This window comes from Cololabis saira, chromosome 14, assembly GCF_033807715.1.
Source record: "Cololabis saira isolate AMF1-May2022 chromosome 14, fColSai1.1, whole genome shotgun sequence".
In the NCBI taxonomy this organism is placed as follows: domain Eukaryota; kingdom Metazoa; phylum Chordata; class Actinopteri; order Beloniformes; family Belonidae; genus Cololabis; species Cololabis saira.
This window is the reverse complement of record NC_084600.1, coordinates 44,421,618-44,441,199: the sequence shown is the minus strand read 5'-3', so window position 1 is coordinate 44,441,199 and position 19,582 is coordinate 44,421,618. Positions and strand designations below refer to the sequence as shown.

At 41.3% G+C, this 19,582-nt stretch overlaps 1 protein-coding gene across 1 annotated transcript in view; it reads left to right on the top strand.

Moving 5' to 3' along the window:
* The window catches only part of LOC133459401 (synaptojanin-1-like), a 66,969-nt gene that overhangs the window by 36,307 nt on the left and 11,080 nt on the right, over positions 1 to 19,582 (top strand). Inside the window, 12 exon segments of the mRNA XM_061739295.1 lie at positions 971 to 1,055; positions 1,208 to 1,348; positions 2,040 to 2,232; positions 3,405 to 3,563; positions 5,067 to 5,223; positions 6,183 to 6,306; positions 8,957 to 9,169; positions 11,007 to 11,085; positions 12,501 to 12,663; positions 15,675 to 15,863; positions 16,737 to 16,871; positions 17,036 to 17,074. Of these exon segments, the coding sequence (XP_061595279.1) occupies positions 971 to 1,055; positions 1,208 to 1,348; positions 2,040 to 2,232; positions 3,405 to 3,563; positions 5,067 to 5,223; positions 6,183 to 6,306; positions 8,957 to 9,169; positions 11,007 to 11,085; positions 12,501 to 12,663; positions 15,675 to 15,863; positions 16,737 to 16,871; positions 17,036 to 17,074 (1,677 nt within the window).

Here is a 19,582-nt window from a genome sequence, read left to right as displayed (position 1 = left end):
GTACTACCTTTATTTATGTACTTTAGTAAAGGTACTACCTTTATTTATGTACTTTAGTAAAGGTACTAGCCTGCCTGACTTCCAGGATAACAACGCTTATTTATGTACTTTAGTAAAGGTACTACCTTTATTTATGTACTTTAGTAAAGGTACTACCTTTATTTATGTACTTTAGTAAAGGTACTGGCCTGCCTGACTTCCAGGATAACAACCTTTATTTATGTACTTTAGTAAAGGTAACAACGCTTATTTATGTACTTTAGTAAAGGTAACAACCTTATTTATGTACTTTAGTAAAGGTAACAACCTTATTTATGTACTTTAGTAAAGGTCATCCACAGAAAACATGTCTCACTAGAGGGTTTTTATTCAGATTTATTCTTTTAAGATTGTAAATGTGGTTCAAATTAATCTGAATGTTGTAATTCAGAGTTGATTTGTCAAAACTGAAACCAAACAGGTGTGACGGCCAAAACCTTTAGGATACTAAATACGTTTTTTTTTCTTTAGGATACTATAAGTCGCATCAGTCAAAAAATGAGTCGTGAAAAAGAAAACAACATATATAAATGGGACTGGCCTATAAGTCACATTTGGGGGAAAATATATTTTGTGACACGTCAGCGGTTATTCAGCTACACGCAGCATAAAGAACTAGCGAGTCCACCGGTTACCAGTAAGTTAGTGTATTTAGTGTTTTAAATTAGTTTCAGTGTTACAGGAGCAACACACACTGCTCACGGGCCCAGAGCGCCCCCTTGTGGCTGTAGGTCATGTTGTCTCCTGGGTCACGTCGTTCAGTGTGTACGAACATCTAAGAACATGTGAAATTATATATTTTTATATAAATAAGTCGCAGGACCAGACAAACTAGGAAAAAGGTGCGACTTATAGTCCAAAAAATAGGTTATTTACAATCATACGTGGTGGTTTTAGATGGTGGTTGTATTGAAGTGTTTTCTCTCTCCAGACAGCAAAGCCAACCCCATCGACATCTTTGCCATCGGCTTTGAGGAGATGGTGGAGCTGAACGCCGGGAACATCGTCAGCGCCAGGTATGAGCTGCTGTGGCTAGTTCCTGAGATCAGAGCGGCCGTGTTTGTGACGTCAGACACGTTTAATCCTCCCTCTCTCTCCCAGCACCACCTGTAACTCCTCCCTGTAACACCTGTAACACCTGTAACACCTGTACCTCCCTCTCTCCCAGCACCACCAACCAGAAGCTGTGGGCGGCCGAGCTGCAGAAGAATCTGTCCCGGGACCACAAGTACGTCCTGCTGGCGTCGGAGCAGCTGGTGGGAGTCTGTCTGTTCGTGTTCATCCGCCCGCAGCACGCGCCGTTCATCAGGTAACCACGCCCCTTTACAGGTAACCACGCCCTTATCAGGTAACCACGCCCCCTTATCAGGTAACCCCGCTCCTTCATCAGGTAACCCCGCCCTTTATCAGGTAACCACACCCCTTCATCAGATAACCCCGCCCCTTCTTAGGTAACCACGCCCCTTTATCAGGTATATCAGGAAGTTATGATGCAAACTTCAAGATAATGATTTCAAATAGTCAAAATAACAGGCTTTTTCTCTCCAATATATTGTTATAATCATTTGTTTCAGATGTACTGTCATTATTTTCTGTAGAAAAATTTAATGTGGTGTTCAAAGTTTCTTTCTTTCTTCAAACTTGAGTCTTGAAAAAGAGAGGGTCGTCTTATAATCGGGACAATACGGTTTTATTCTGTTTAACATTTTTTAGAGGTATTTGTTTTATTTATTTCTCTATTTCTTGTAATATTTTTATTATTATTATATTTAATTGTTGTGGACTGATTATTTTTAGCCTTAATTCTTTTACTTTTCTCATTATTTCATTTTAATTAATTATATTATATGTCAGTGTGTATTGGTCTCCCAGTTTTTATTTTTATTTTTATTATGCTTATTTTTCAGTCCAAATGTTAAGCACTTTGTATTTCATGTACCTGGATGAAAGGTGCTTTGATTGATTGATTGATTGATTGATTGACTGTTGTCCGTCATCAGGGACGTTGCCGTGGATACGGTGAAGACGGGGATGGGCGGGGCCACGGGGAACAAAGGGGGCGTGGCCATCCGGCTGCTGTTCCACACCACCAGCATCTGCTTCGTCTGCTCTCACTTCGCCGCCGGCCAATCACAGGTCAAGGAGAGGAACGACGACTACAACGAGATCACGCGCCGCCTCACCTTCCCCATGGTAACCACGGCAACCAAATCCTCGCTACCCGCCCACAAATGCTACTTTTTCAAAGTTTGATTGCCACGACCATCATTTCTTGCACGATGTAAAATTGATAATATGGGATGTTGAGTATTTGATCCTTCAAAATACGTGACCCATGACATGAATTGCATTAGACTTTGTGAACATTATACGATAAAGAGGAAAAAAACAATTATATCGCTTTATTTAATTATTTTTTTTTTTATGTTGGCTTTGTCTCGAACACTTAAAAAGAATTAAACAGAAAACAATTAAAAGCATCAAAATATAAAAAAAGCAAAACTATTTAACACACTGCAAAAACTCAAAATCTTACCAGGAATATTTGTCTTATTTCTAGTTAAAATGTCAAATTTTTAGTCAAAAAATCTCATTACACTTAAAACAAGAGTCATTACCAGAAAAATTACTTATTTGACAATTTTCACCTGTTTCAAGTAAAATTTCACTTGAAATAAGTAGAAAAATCTGCCAGTGGAACAAGATTTATCTTCTCATTACAAGCAAAAAAATCTTGTTCCACTGGCAGATTTTTCTACTTATTTTAAGTGAAAATCTACTTGAAACAGGTGAAAATTGTTGTTTTTTCCAGTGATGAGTCTTGTTTTAAGTGTAATGAGACATTTTAACTAGAAATAAGATATTTTTGCAGTGTGATCCTTCAAAATACACGACCCATGACACGAATTGCATTACACTTTGTGAACATTATACGATAAAGAGAAAAAAATCTCATTACACTTAAAACAAGAGTCATAACTTGAAAAAACAACAATTTTCACCTGTTTCAAGTCGATTTTCAAGAAGATAAATCTTGTTCCACTGGCAGATTTTTCTACTTATTTCAAGTGAAAATTTACTTGAAACAGGTGAAAATTGTCAAATAACAAGTTATTTTTCTGGTAATGACTCTTGTTTTAAGTGTGATATGATTTCTTGGACTAAAAATGAGACATTTTAACTAGAAATAAGACAAATATTCCTGGTAAGATTTTGAGTTTTTTGCAGTGTAGGGAGCATTTTTTGGCAAAGCAGCAGAAATTGGCAGAACTCCGGTCCCGGGTCCCTGGTCCAGGTCCGGGTCCAGACCCCCCGGGTCGTAGGTACCGTTGGTACCGGTACTGAGATTCTGGTGTTTCCCTCAGGGCCGGCTACTCTACTCCCACGACTACGTGTTCTGGTGCGGGGACTTCAACTACCGCATCGGTCTGCCCAACGACGAGGTGAAGGAGCTGATCCGGCAGCAGAACTGGGACGCCCTGACGGCCGGAGACCAGTTACTGGAGCAGAAGAACTCTGGACTGGTAAATATATAAATATATATAAATACAGACCAGTTACTGGAGCAGAAGAACTCTGGACTGGTAATTAATATAAATATATATAAATATATATAAATACAGACCAGTTACTGGAGCAGAAGAACTCTGGACTGGTAATAAATATAAATATATATAAATATATATAAATACAGACCAGTTACTGGAGCAGAAGAACTCTGGACTGGTAATAAATATAAATATATATAAATATTAGGGGTGTAACGATACACTAATCTCACGATAACGATACGATACGATATTATAGCAGTATTTTTTTAACCTTGAATGAGGAACACATGACTGGAAAAAAATGGTCTTTTATTTGAAAGACACAAAATACAAAACAATACTGTACGTTTGCCCTATTGTTACAGTTTGTAATGCTTTATAACTGTTTAAGTTTTAAAGAGAAAGCCAGGCCGACCATTTTCCACAAACTGAACTAAAAGTAAATGTCAGGTTTGAATTATGATCTTCAGTTTCATACAAGTACAAATATTTAGACACAAACTGAATAGTTTCTCTCATGTATGATTTGACTTTTTTCTTTTCCAGAAATTTAACAACTAAAATTAAATAAATAAATAAAAGTAAATAAATACATACAATTTTACATCATAAAAAAGATTGATTCATGCTCACCTTATAAGTGTAAGAGGAGATTTATTTTTGTTAAGAAGGTTATTTCATTATTTTATAAATCTATTCTTTATATTCTGATGTAAATCAGGGACTATAATGACACTAGTCAGTTTATCTGTAGTGATTAGTCTGTTTTAGATTGGGCGGAGTGATACGCCACAGTACGGCACTAGGTGCTGTGTTGATGTTCTAAAATCCTACACTGTTGAGGGACATTAAAGTACACTGGAACTCAGCAGAAGTTTCCCCGTGTTTATCCTACTCACCACCCCAAAAAGGTTTAATTTAATAAAGTAAGGCTTAACTCTACACCAGACTTACATAAGTAAAAGTTCAGAGCTCAAAACGGTACTAGTTTCTTCTGAGCGGAGGGAGATTTTGGTCCGCGGGTCGAGGCGGGGCCGTTACTAGTCAACACAATAGATTAATATTAATAATCCAATATCAGATACAGTTTGTCACCTCCACGACACGTATTGTGACGTTTTTGTATCGCAAAATTTCGTGGCACGATATATTGTTACACTCCTAATATATATAGACCAGTTACTGGAGCAGAAACACACAGAAATACATATTATCCTGTAAAAATTGCCCCACACACTTCACCAATAAAAATGTGGATTTAGAATCTTCTCTTCTTAGTGTATTCAATTGATTAGCCATGCACTGCAATTTTGTAATGTCCTAGAATTCGAATTCTTTATTTGGGGACCTTTAGCAGATATGAGATTAATTAGATTAATTAATTATAAATCCTGTAATTAATTTTTTTTTTTAATCCCCTGACAGCACTAATATATATATATATAAACTAATATTGTCTTCCTGCGTGTTCCCCAGGTGTTCCGAGGTTTCATCGAGGGAAACCTGGACTTTGCTCCCACGTACAAGTACGACCTTTTCTCCGAGGATTACGACACCAGTGAGAAGTGTCGTACTCCGGCCTGGACCGACCGGATCCTGTGGAAGAGACGGAAGTGGAACTTCAACAAGACGGGTCAGCTGAGACGCTGCTGCTCTAGAGTAGAGACTTAATCCTGTATGAATCCAGACATGCACTGAATTCCAAAGCCTTGCATTGATTGTTCCCTATTTATCTCACTGTGTGGAATTGTGGGGATCCACCTTTAAAACCACCTTAAATCACCTTCAATTCTCTTTGCTTTTCTGGAGGTTGGTAGCCAAAGAAAGAAAGTTGATAATATACGATAGGCCAGGGGTCGGGAACCCAAAATGTTTTAGATCATATTGGACCAAAAACACAAAAAACAAATATGTCTGGAGCCGCAAAAAATGAAGTCTTGTATCAGCCTTAGAATGAAGAATCACATGCTGCATGTTTCTATATTAGTTATAACTGGGGGAGGTTTTTTTTTTTCATTATGCACTTCGAAAAAAAAGTTGAGATGTCCAGAAAAAAGTCGAAATGTTGAGAAAAACAACATTTTGAGAAAAAAGTCGAAATGTTGAGAAAAAAGTCAAAATTTTGAGAAAAAAGTCGAGAAAAAAGTTGAAATGTTGAGAAAAAAGTCAAATTTTGAGAAAAAAGTCGAAATTTCATGAAAAAAGTCGAGAAAAAAGACAAAATTTCTAGAAAAAAGTTGAAATGTCGAGATTAAAAAGGAAAGGAAAAAGGAAGAAAAAAGGGAACAAAAGGAAAAGAGAAGAAAAAATAAAAAAAGGAAAAAAAAGTAGAAAAAAAGAAGAAGAAAAAAGAGGAAAAAAGGGAAAAAAAGAGAAAAAAAGGAAAAAAGAAAAAAAAAGTAACAAAAAATGTCAAACATTTCTGAAAAAGCTCCAGGAGCCACTAGGGCGGCGCTAAAGAGCCACGGGTTGCCGAGCTGCTTTAGGGGCTCCGTAGAAATGTCAATGCTGTGCACGATGTTTTTTGGTGTTGTTTTTGTGTCATGATTGAATAAACTTAATTCATTCATTCACCGGTTGTTCCGTCTGCAGCGGAGGAGATGAACGTGGTGGGCGGAGCCTCCACGGCGGCCGACGCCCAGGACGACCCGGAGACCTGGAGCCCCGGATCCTTGAAGTTCTACGGAAGAGCCGAGCTCAAGACCTCCGACCACAGGTAGCTACGTAGCAGAGCTAGCAGAGACCTCAGGTAACTAGCAGAGACCCAGGTAGCTACGTAGCAGAGACCTCAGGTAGCTAGCAGAGACCTCAGGTAGCTAGCAGAGACCTCAGGTAGCTAGCAGAGACCTCGGGTAGCTACGTAGCAGAGACCTCAGGTAGCTAGCAGAGCTAGCAGAGACCTCAGGTAGCTACGTAGCAGAGACCTCAGGTAGCTACGTAGCAGAGACCTCAGGTAGCTACGTAGCAGAGACCTCAGGTAGCTAGCAGAGACCTCAGGTAGCTACGTAGCAGAGACCACAGGCAGCTAGCAGAGCTAGCAGAGACCTCAGGCAGCTAGCAGAGCTAGCAGAGACCTCAGAGTATTTTAATTTGTGTACTCGCCAATACCGAGTACCGATACGATACTTCTACCACGAAAACAACTAGGCTAAAAATGCAATGAATTGGAAAACAGGTTTTATTTGAAACAGATACATTCAATAAAAATACATAAAATGAGTAGAATAACTATTTTAAACAAAAAAATAATCTTTCTGTGTAAATAAAAGTCTCCACACTAGCACTGTCTTCACATTTAAGAAAATATCAAACATATACCGCATTGGTCCGAATATAAGACGACCCTGATTATAAGACGACCCTCTTTTTCAAGTTTGAAAAAAGACTTTTTGACACCAAATTCTATTTTTATACAGAAAATAATTACAGTACATCTGTTACACCACATTTCACAGCTGCTTTGCAGTTGTTGAAGACTCATTTACCACCGTGTGTTGGGACTGAGCCGACTGGGCTTTAACCTGCCGATCTTCCACCCACTTTTCTCCAGATTGTCGCTACATTTCTCCATTTTCTGTTATCTCTTCTCTTATTTTCTTTTCTTTTCCGCTATTTATTATTTTTCTTCTTCGTGACGGGGGTTCACTTTAAAGATATCACCACCACTGACTGCAGCTCAACATCTCCCCCTAAAGTCGCTAATCAGTGGTGCCTGGTATCAGAGAATGTTTGCGAGTACGAGTTTATGAGAGCAGTATCGGCCCCGATACCGATACACAGGGTGCTTGCGCAAGTCTTGAAAGTCTTAATAAGTATGGAATTTTGAAACACTGTTTTCCAGACCTTGAAAAGTCTTTAATTTTGTGTGAAAGTTTTAATAAAGTATGGGGGAAAAAATTATGGTAGAATTTTACAGTATGCTCAAAGGCATTGTGAAAATGTGAAATTCATGTACTTGTGATTTTCATGTTTTGCAACGTTTTCATCAGTAAAAACATAATTTACTGTGAATAATGCATTCGTTCATTGAATACTAGGCTATAAAAAATTCTAACAAACATTTCTAATAAACGCAATTGGTACAATCTCAACCAATCAAGTAGGCAGTAGGCACACAAGTATACAAATACGTAAAGTTAAGGTCTTGGGAAAAAAAATATCAGTTTTAAAAAAGTCTGGGAAAAGTCTGGAATTTTAATTTGGAAAAAGAGCAAGCACCCTGGATACAGATACCAGTATCAGTATCAGGACATCCCTAGTCCGAGGGACCGGGTTCCTCCAGAATTCTCCCTCCCCCTGACTCCCCCTCCCGTCCCCCCAGGCCGGTGGTGTCGGTGATGGACGTGGACGTCCTGGAAGTGGACCCCGAGGCCCGGCACCAAGGCCCAATCCCAATACTCCCCCTACTTTCTTTCACTCGCCCTTCTTTTCTTCACTACCCCTAAAAAATAAGGGACAGATTTTAGGGCACTATCTTCCCAGGTCTGTCCCAATACTCCCCCTTCCCCTCGTTTTCATCCCTACCCCTGATCAGGAAGCAGAGAGCCAAAAGCTGTTTTAATTTCAGCAGCAGCAGTAGCTCACGTACAGGATTGATCCCCAGGTCAACCTGCCGTCGTCCCGGGGAGAAACCTGCAGCTCTGTGGAGAATTACCACTGGCTGAAATAAATCATTTAGGAAGATAAATGTTGGTTTAATAGATGAAATCTAACAGTTGTAGCTACGAAAATTTCGGCATTTCTGCCTGCCGGCTTCGGGAGCTGTTTTATGGTTCCGCGTTAAATCGACGCAGAGCCTACGATGTAGTACGGCGCGCGTCGCCGCGTAACCTACGCCGTAGGCTCTGCGTTGGTGTAACGCGGAACCATAAAACAGCCTTTATTCTGGTGAGGTTGCAATAACGGGGAAAACAAGTGATTATGTACATTCACTGAGTGAATATTATGAAAGTAAAATATATATTTCTCGCTAGAAATGTAATCAAAACGCATTTTTATGCAGAAACTAACTCAAAATATTGATTTTATTCACTAAAAAATAAGAAATGTCTGCCATGTTTTTCTGTTTGATTCAGTCAGCAAATGACAACGAAAAGCATTCTGGGAAATTTTTTGGTCCCTAGATCAGCTAGTGAGGATCGGAAATCCCTCGATCCGTAGGGACAGATTCAGCCACTACCCCTCGTTTTCTTCACTACCACTAGGTGGAAAAAGGAATTGGGACACCACTACCCTCACGGGAACGTGCAGAATTTAGGGGAAGGGATGAAAACTAGGGGTAGTGGGAGTATTGGGACAGGGCCCAGGTCTAGGGTACCAGGGTCCTCCAGAACCAGGTCCTCCCTCTAACCCTCCCCTCTCCCCAGGCCGGTGGTGTCGGTGATGGACGTGGACGTCCTGGAGGTGGACCCCGAGGCCCGGCACCAGGTCTACAAGGACGTGATCGCCCTGCAGGGCCCGCCCGACGGAACCATCCTGGTGTCGCTCTGCTCCTCCGGGCCCAGCGACTTCTTCAGTGACGAGCTCATCGACGAGCTGCTGGACAAGTTCGCCCAGTTCGGAGAGGTTATTCTCATCAGGTAAATATAATAATTATAATCATCCTTAATAATTATACTGATCAGGTAATAATAATTATAATTATAATAATTATTCTGATCAGGTAATAATTATAATAATTATCCTTAATAATTATACTGATCAGGTGATTATTATAATAATTATCCTTAATAATTATTCTCATCAGGTAACAATAATTATAATAATAATCAGGTAATAATTATAATAATTAGGTTATTCTCATCAGGTAATAATTATTATAATAATAATAATTATTATTCTGATCAGGTAATAATTATAATTATACTCATCAGGTAATAACAGTAATAATAATTAAAGCTGCAAGCAGCGATGAACGGGCCCTCGCACGTGCGATTTTCACCAATAAAGGTCAAGGACTCAAAACTGAGTCCGATGACACCACCATGACTCTTTATGTCAAACCATTTAAAGGTTATAGCAGAAAATAGGAACTATCACATATCGACCAATCAGATGAAGGGGGGTGCGCTTTTTGGCGTCCAGCGTCAAAAGTAATGCGCGTAGTCGCAGGATGGAGACGCACATTTTGATGTCTAACACACCTGGGTGCACGTTACGGTTCGGGCCGTATTAACTGCCGAAGGAATGGCATAAATTGCGCCAGAATTACAGGATCAATTCAAAATGGCCGACTTCCTGTTGGGTTTGGGCCATGGCGCCAAGAGACTTTTCTTTAAGTTGCGACATGATACAGGAGTGTACTGATTTTCGTGCATGTACGTCAAACCGTATTGTGGGGCTTGAGGCACAAAGTTTTCAAGGGGGCGCTGTTGAGCCGTTAGAACAGCACCCATTAATGCAAACCATTAAATATCAAATTTTTCGCCAGGCCTGGCTTGGTGCAAAATTTGGTGACTTTTTGGGCATGTTTAGGGGAAAAAAGACCTTCCTTTTCTCAGAACATTAAGAAGAAGAAGAATTCCTACAGATACAATAGGGCCTTCGCACTGCAAGTGCTCGGGCCCTAACTAGGGAAAGAAAGTAAAACAGCATTGTTTAGTGATAAAATGCTTTGCTAAAAAGAAATTGAAGAAAGTTGAGTGCGTTTACAAACAAAACCATGTCCTGTTCGGACTCTGTTTTGAGTCCTTGAGCATAATTGGTGCAAATTAGCCCCCCCCCTTCTTCTGATTGGACCATATTTAACAGTTCCTACTTTCTGCAATAACTTTTGAATGGTTTGACATAAAGAGTCATGGTGGTGTCATCGGACTCGGTGTGGTGACTATCTCACAAACAAAAAGAAAGTTTGATTAGTCACACTTGCGGTGGTTAGGAATGTCTTTGACTCATAGCCTTTAGTCCAACAAATCCACTTTCCAGAGCAGTTCTCCTTTGGGTCACGTTCCCATTTATTGCACAAAAAATTATGATTTTGAAAACGGTTATATTACCAGATAATGTTGAACACAACGGTTGGCATACGCTACGGTAAAAACGTGTGCTCCCTCCACCACTCTGCCCTGACTGCTGACAATCACCAACCTATAACACCTGTGCAGGTGCGGCAACCAATTACCTGTGACTGACGTAAATAGCAGAGTAAAATAGCAGAGTGAAACCTACACCCTCTAGTAGGAAAAATAAACACATACACATACAATTAAACTAGGGAAATGGCTCCTACACTCGGTTTTGAGTCCTTGACCTTTATTGGTGAAAATTGCACGTGCGAGGGCCCGTTCATCGCTGCTTGCAGCTTTAATTATTATTATTATTATTTTTAGGGCCCGTTCATCCGTTCATCGCTGCTTGCAGCTTTAATTTATTTATTATTATTTTATATTATTATTTATTTGTTGATGTTTCCTGCAGGTTTGTGGAGGAGAAGATGTGGGTAACTTTCCTGGAAGGATACTCTGCGCTGGCCGCGCTGTCGCTCAGCGCCTCCACGGTGAGTCAGCACTCCTTTACACGGTGGTAATCCATTAATAATCCATTAATAATCCATTAATAATCCCATAATACCCAGACATGTGTTTCTATTCTACTACTACTACTACTGCTACTACTACTACTACTACTGTCATTTAGCACACGCTTTTATCCAAAGTGACTTACATATGAGAGAACAACTATTCATTCAAAACGAAGATTACCCAGCATGCTCCTGGAGTTCAGGGGAAATCAGCTGATGTTGTGGACAGAATAATCTGGTAGATTTGTAGTCAAGACTAAACCAAGAGAGGTCTGGAGACCTACTAGTCTATGATCTGGTTACGTTGTGTAAAATGATTTAAAACACTTTAAGGTGCCGTGTGACATCAGGTCTAATCTGATGACAGTAAATCTGGTTTTGATTTGATTTGATTTGATTTGTTTATTTGCACAACATAAAAAAAACGGTACAAAAGTTTAAATGAACATAAAAGCATGAAAATATATGCAGGTGAGAAAGGAAGCCCTAAATGGGCTTATTCAAAGTTCTCACCAAGAAAATACATTATACTGTAATAAAAGCAAGAACAAAAAACAAAAAACAAAAAAAAAACAGCGTTCCAAAAAGATGGATATAAACAGACAATTTCTCGGTGTGCACGTGCAGATTTCTGGTTGGAACTGTTTATAGTTTATAGTTTTATTTGTTTTATTAGGGCCTTCGCACTTACAGTGCGAAGAACCTATCGTATCTGTATGTTTTTATTATTATCCTCGTTTTCCTCGTTTTTATTTTTCTTCCGACGAAATTAGAGCTTTTTTCCCCCTAAACGTGCCCCAAAAGTCACCAAATTTATCACCAAGCCAGGCCTGGTGAAAAACGTGATATTTAATGGTTTGCATTAATGGGCGTGGCCTAACGGCTCAACAGCGCCCCCTAGAAAACTTTGCGCCTCAAGCCCCACGATACGGTTTGACGTACATGCACGAAAATCGGTACACACCTGTATCATGTCACAACTTAAAGAAAAGTCTCTTGCCGCCATGGCCCAAACCCAACAGGAAGTCAGACATTTTCAATTAATCGTGGAATTTTGGCACAATTTATTCCATTCCTTCGGCCGTTTCTTCACCTGAACCGTAACGTGCACCCAGGTGTGTTATACATCAAAATGTGCGTCTCCATCCTGCGACAACGCACATTACTTTTCTCAGTCAAAAGCGTTACCGACGATAGACGACATCTGATTGGTCCATATCTGATAGTTCCTACTTTCTGCCATAACTTTTGAATGGTTTGACATAAAGAGTCATGGTGGTGTCATCGGACTTAGTTTTGAGTCCTTGACATTTATTGGTGAAAATTGCACGCGCGAGGGCCCGTTCATCGCTGCAGCAGCTTTAATTGTATTTTTTTCTCATTCCCTGCAGGTTCTGGGGAAGATGATCGATATCCGTCTCCGGAGTCCCGGCTGGATCCGGAGTCTGGAGGAGGAGATGAGCGTGGATAGAATCTGCGGCAGCATCCCGACCTCGGCCAGCTCCACGCTGCTGGCTGAAGACGTGGACCTGGGGGACGACTACGACATGGAGGGTGAGGGGGTGAATCCTGGTCCTGAGAGCTGGGACTGGTGTTGTTTCTGGCAACCTGTTTCAATTCTAGTTTTACCCTAGTCCACGGGTGTCCAACCCGCGGCTCGCGGGCCACATGCGGCTCTTTTCCTAGTGTCATGCAGCTCTTTTCCTGGTGTCATGCAGCTCTTTTCCTGGTGTCATACGGCTCTTTTCCTGGTGTCATACGGCTCTTTTCCTGGTGTCATACAGCTCTTTTCCTGGTGTCATACGGCTCTTTTCCCGGTGTCATACGGCTCTTTTCCCGGTGTCATACGGCTCTTTTCCCGGTGTCATACGGCTCTTTTCCCGGTGTCATACGGCTCTTTTCCCGGTGTCATACGGCTCTTTTCCCGGTGTCATACGGCTCTTTTTCCGGTGTCATGCGGCTCTTTTCCCGGTGTCATGCAGCTCTTTTCCCGGTGTCATACGGCTCTTTTCCTGGTGTCATGCAGCTCTTTTCCTGGTGTCATACGGCTCTTTTCCTGGTGTCATACGGCTCTTTTCCTGGTGTCATACGGCTCTTTTCCTGGTGTCATACGGCTCTTTTTCCGGTGTCATACGGCTCTTTTCCCGGTGTCATACAGCTCTTTTTCCGGTGTCATACGGCTCTTTTCCCGGTGTCATGCAGCTCTTTTCCTGGTGTCATGCAGCTCTTTTCCCGGTGTCATGCAGCTCTTTTCCCGGTGTCATACAGCTCTTTTCCCGGTGTCATACGGCTCTTTTCCTGGAGTCATGCAGCTCTTTTCCCGGTGTCATGCGGCTCTTTTCCCGGTGTCATGTGACTCTTTTCCTGGTGTCATGCAGCTCTTTTCCTGGTGTCATACGGCTCTTTTCCCGGTGTCATACGGCTCTTTTCGCGGTGTCATACGGCTCTTTTCCAGGTGTCATACGGCTCTTTTCCTGGTGTCATACGGCTCTTTTTCCGGTGTCATACGGCTCTTTTCCCGGTGTCATACGGCTCTTTTTCCGGTGTCATACGGCTCTTTTCCCGGTGTCATGCAGCTCTTTTCCTGGTGTCATGCAGCTCTTTTCCTGGAGTCATGCAGCTCTTTTCCCGGTGTCATGCAGCTCTTTTCCCGGTGTCATACAGCTCTTTTCCCGGTGTCATACGGCTCTTTTCCTGGAGTCATGCAGCTCTTTTCCCAGTGTCATGCGGCTCTTTTCCCGGTGTCATACAGCTCTTTTCCCGGTGTCATACAGCTCTTTTCCCGGTGTCATACAGCTCTTTTCCCGCTGTCATGCAGCTCTTTTCCCGGTGTCATGCAGCTCTTTTCCTGGTGTCATACGGCTCTTTTCCCGGTGTCATACAGCTCTTTTCCCGGTGTCATACAGCTCTTTTCCCGCTGTCATGCAGCTCTTTTCCCGGTGTCATGCAGCTCTTTTCCGGTGTCATACGGCTCTTTTCCCGGTGTCATACGGCTCTTTTCCCGGTGTCATACGGCTCTTTTCCCGGTGTCATACGGCTCTTTTCCTGGTGTCATGCAGCTCTTTTCCGGGTGTCATACGGCTCTTTTCCCGGTGTCATACGGCTCTTTTCCCGGTGTCATGTGACTCTTTTCCTGGTGTCATGCAGCTCCTTTCCCAGTGTCATACGGCTCCTTTCCCGGTGTCATGCAGCTCTTTTCCTGGTGTCATACGGCTCTTTTCCTGGTGTCATGCAGCTCTTTTCCTGGTGTCATGCGGCTCTTTTCCCGGTGTCATGCGGCTCTTTTCCCGGTGTCATGCAGCTCTTTTCCTGGTGTCATGCAGCTCTTTTCCCGGTGTCATACGGCTCTTTTCCCGGTGTCATACGGCTCTTTTCCCGGTGTCATACGGCTCTTTTCCAGGTGTCATACGGCTCTTTTCCTGGTGTCATGCGGCTCTTTTCCTGGTGTCATGCAGCTCTTTTCCTGGTGTCATGCAGCTCTTTTCCTGGTGTCATGCAGCTCTTTTCCCGGTGTCATATGGCTCTTTTCCTGGTGTCATACGGCTCTTTTCCTGGTGTCATGCGGCTCTTTTCCGGTGTCATGCAGCTCTTTTCCTGGTGTCATGCAGCTCTTTTCCTGGTGTCATACGGCTCTTTTCCTGGTGTCATGTGACTCTTTTCCTGGTGTCATACGGCTCTTTTCCTGGTGTCATACGGCTCTTTTCCTGGTGTCATACGGCTCTTTTCCTGGTGTCATGCAGCTCTTTTCCCCGTGTCATGCAGCTCTTTTCCCGGTGTCATGCAGCTCTTTTCCTGGTGTCATACGGCTCTTTTCCCGGTGTCATGCAGCTCTTTTCCCGGTGTCATACAGCTCTTTTCCTGGTGTAATGCAGCTCTTTTCCCGGTGTCATACAGCTCTTTTCCTGGTGTCATGCAGCTCTTTTCCCGGTGTCATGCAGCTCTTTTCCCGGTGTCATACAGCTCTTTTCCTGGTGTCATGCAGCTCTTTTCCTGGTGTCATACAGCTCTTTTCCTGGTGTCATACGGCTCTTTTCCCGGTGTCATACAGCTCTTTTCCTGGTGTCATGCAGCTCTTTTCCCGGTGTCATGCAGCTCTTTTCCTGGAGTCATACGGCTCTTTTCCTGGGGTCATACGGCTATGGCCACTTTATTTAATGGTGCAGTGAAAGACAGACACGTAAGAAGTGGAGGCAACAGCAGGGAGTGAGGGATCATGGGTAGTTGATGGAGTGAAGGATCATGGGTAGTTGATGGAGTGAAGGATCATGGGTAGTTGATGTGGATCTTTACAGAAACACAGGAACCAATCGTGGCTCTGACTGGTTGGACACCGCTGTTCTACGATATTGCATTATATATTTTATTATCGTTATCGTCACATGACCATTATTTTCGTCTTGTTTTCCTCAGGTGATAAAGGTTCTTTGATAATGTTATTTAGTCTTAGTTTAACTGTAGTTAGATTATCTGACCTGTTGTGTGTGTTTCCAGGGGACGTGTCTTGTTTTCCTCAGGTGATAAAGGTTCGTTTCGACCATATTTAGTCTTAATGTCTGTGTTTCCAGGGGACGTGGACGAGGAGCTGGAGCAGATCCTCCCCCAGCACCTGCAGCCCGGGTCCGGGTCCGGGTCGGGGTCTGGCCCGGGCTCGTCCCCCCTGGCCTCCCCCCGGGGAAGCCCCTGCCCCTCCCCCACCCACGGGGAGGCCCCCAGCCGGCCCGGCCGCTCCCAGCACCCACGCAGACCCTCGCAAGGTAAGACGGGGACCAGGACCGGGACCACCCGGACCACCGGGACCCGGTTCTGACGGGGTCTCCATTGATACCAAACATAAACATTATAAATGTTTACATGCTTTACATTAAAGCATTTTCATTTCAGGGATGTTTGTAGCCTGTTATTGTCTTATATTATTATATTTATTATATGATAATTATATAATAATAACTATTATGATGATGCTTTAGTTTATATTATTATATATTATTGCATATATTATTGTATATATAATAATATACATAATAATAATATATATTATTTATATTTTTGGTATATAGTATTATATATAACAATATACATAATATTATATATTATTATATACATTATATAATAATAAAACTATTATGATGATTGCTTTAGTTTATATTATTATATATATATTGTATATATTTTTGTACATATTATTATTTATATTGTATATATTATATATATGTTTCGACATATTATTTTATATATTATTGTTGATATTATTGGATATATTATTATCGTATATATTATTATTTATATTAGTTTATATATTATTATTTATATTATTGTATATATTATATTATATATAATATTTATATTATTGGATATATTCTTATATATATTATTGGATATATTACTGTATATATAAGACATTTGCGTTTGTAAATTGGGACGTATTTCTTTATACCAAAGAAAACAAACATTTTATGTCAGATTTCACCTTTTACAGCATCTTTTCACAGGAAAAGTTTTCAGCAACGCGTTTCTAAACCGTCTTAGTTGCAGGATGAACGTTTAGTGAAGTTTTATTAATTAGTATTAACTGTAATCTTTATTCCTAAGTGCCTCTTTGACAGATAAATATCTCCCTCGTCCTCCAGGTCCCCCCGTTGACTTCCAGCCCGGCGGCCCCCCAGCAGCTCAGGCCCTGGAGCCCCGGCGCCCTCCTCCCCCCCGCCCTGGGGGGGCGCCCCCACCCAGACCGGCCCCGCCCCAGCGCCCACCGCCCCCCACAGGTAAATCCCTCACATTTAACCCCTCACAGGTAAATGTTTGTGGCAGCAGCCCCCACCTGAGGAGACTGAACTAAAGCCCATAAACCTGCAGAGATGTTTGTTCTGAATCAGAATCCAGCAGATTTCCAGCTAACACGTTTGTCTCTCTGCTGCTCCACCTGAAGGAGGGATGAGCCCCCTGGTGGTCCGGAGGGAGTCCAGAGGTAACTGGGTTATCTGGGCTAGAGCTAGTTCTGCTAGCGTGGTTCCCAGTACTCGTTCCCAGTACTAGTTCCCAGTACTAGTTCCCAGTACTAGTTCCCAGTACTGGTTCCCAGTAGTGGTTCCCAGTGCGTAGCCCCCCCCCCAGTCTCCATCTTTGTCTTAATCCTCTCAGACGTGTCTGATGTTTTCATGCAAAACCTTGATCCCAAACCTGACCTACTAGTTACTGGTTTACTAGTTATCTAGTTTCCTAGTTCACTGGTGTACTAGTTTAGTGGTTTACTAATCTACTAGTTTACTAGTTTACTAGTTTACTAGTTTACTGGTTTACTGGTTCAGTGAGCCGGAAGTTGCCGAGCGTAAAAGTTAACTTTACCAGAGACTGAACCTGCTTCAGATCTAAAATGGATAAAACAGGAAACTGTCCTTATCAGTTTTTTCATTTTAGTTAACGAATACTGAGAAAATTAGTTGTTTTTGTGTTTTTTTTTACTTTTGGTTTTATTTTGAAAAAGTAATGATACACAGATTATTTTGCACACGTGAGCTGCTTCCCATGAACATTTAAGTTATTCAGTTTATCTCAGGTTCATGTTTTAGTTGCTGATGGACATCATGAAAGCTTCACATGAACCAGGAGCTGTTTATTTAGTTTTCTTGGTTTCCTTCAGGCGTATTTATTCTTTTCTTGAGTTAGAAAACCTTTACAGCTGTTGAAATGTTCAGTCTGGATTTAATAATTACGAGGGAAACAAACCTGCGGTTCAGAACCTGGATTTGGTTTCACGTCGCAGTCCTGGAAATTATTTCAGTTATTTATCCCCGGCCGTCAGCTCTTGATATTCCACATACTCTCCTGTTTGCTGCTGAGCTTTATTTTGAAAGCGCCTGTGTGTTTCCTGCTGAGCTTTATTTTGAAAGGCTGTGTGTTTCCTGCTGAGCTTTATTTTGAAAGGCTGTGTGTTTCCCCCCAGAGATGGGGAGTTTGAGCCCCCTGCTGGACAGGAGGGGAAGTGAAGGTAACTGGTCTGTTCTGGTCTTAGACCAGTAACTATGGGCTCAAATTAATGCCATAAGTATTTTGTATCTGTAAATAAACTTTGTACTTGTACAAATATTTTTGTGAGGGGGGATATATATTGTTTTTGGGCACTACCTTGTTCTCTATAGCTGATATAACATGAATTACTCCTCTGTGGGATCAATAAAGTTCTTATTTTTGCCATCTGAGAAAATTAAATATATTATATTTGGTGCCTAACTGTTTCCCAAGTATATTAGTGCGTGTGTGAATGAATAAATGAGACGTAAAACGTACATTTCTTTGTAGAAATGCGCTTTATGAAAATAAGTCCATTTACTTGTATTAGTTTACAGTCTTGAACATCCAATATGGCGGCGTCGTCAGTAGGAGATGCAATGATCTGATTGGCTCTCCAGAAACGCTTTGAAACCTGTGCCAAAGATCGCTGATTGGCTCTTATTATTGGCACGTCAAAACACTGCCATAACTCGTAGTTGTAAAAGCTTTGTATCTACAAGTACAAATATTTTTTGTAAGTACAAATATTTTTTGCAAGTACAAATATTTTTTGCAAGTACAAATATTTTTTGCAAGTATAAATATTTTTTGCAAGTACAAATATTTTTTGCAAGTACAAATATTTTTTGCAAGTACAAATATTTTTTGCAAGTATAAATATTTTTTGCAAGTACAAATATTTTTTGCAAGTATAAATATTTTTTGCAAGTACAAATATTTTTTGCACACGCACAAAATATTTCTACAAGTACAAAGATTATTTACTGATACAAAATACTTATGGCATTAATTTGAGCCCATAAGTAACCATCAATAACATTGATGCTCCGCTGTGGTGCTGGTGTGTAGGTGTGTGTAGGTGTGTGTAGGTGTGTGTAGGTGTGTGTGTAGATGTGTGTGTGTGTGTTAGGGTTAACTAACCGGTGGTTAAAAGGTCGGGGAGAAAGAAGCTGTAACGGTGTCTCTGGAAGCTGAATTTAAATCTACCGTCTTTACTTTGAGGAACTTTTCCTCGTAATATTTAATAATAATAATAATATTAATACATTTAATTTATTTAATGCACCTTTCAGGGAACTCAACATCAATTATTATATTCAGCATCTGCAAATTATTAGTGTCTGGTGCTTTTTCTTTAATAAGATTGCTGTCAACACAATATATTCATACTAATAACCCAGTATCAGCTGCAGTTTGTCGCCTCCACGACACGTATCGTGATGTTTTTGTATGTTTTTGAATCGTGATGTTTTTGTATCGTGATGTTTTTGTATGGTGAAACTTGGTGGTATGATCTTTTGTTCCGGCCCTAACTGGTTTGGACTGGTTTGTCTCTTCTCTCTGCTGCTCCACCTGAAGGGATGAGCCCCCTGGTGGTCCGGAGGGAATCCAGAGGTAACAGGGTTATCTGGGCTAGTGGCTAGTGTGGTCCCCAGTAGTAGTAGCCCCCCCTCAGTCTCCAGCT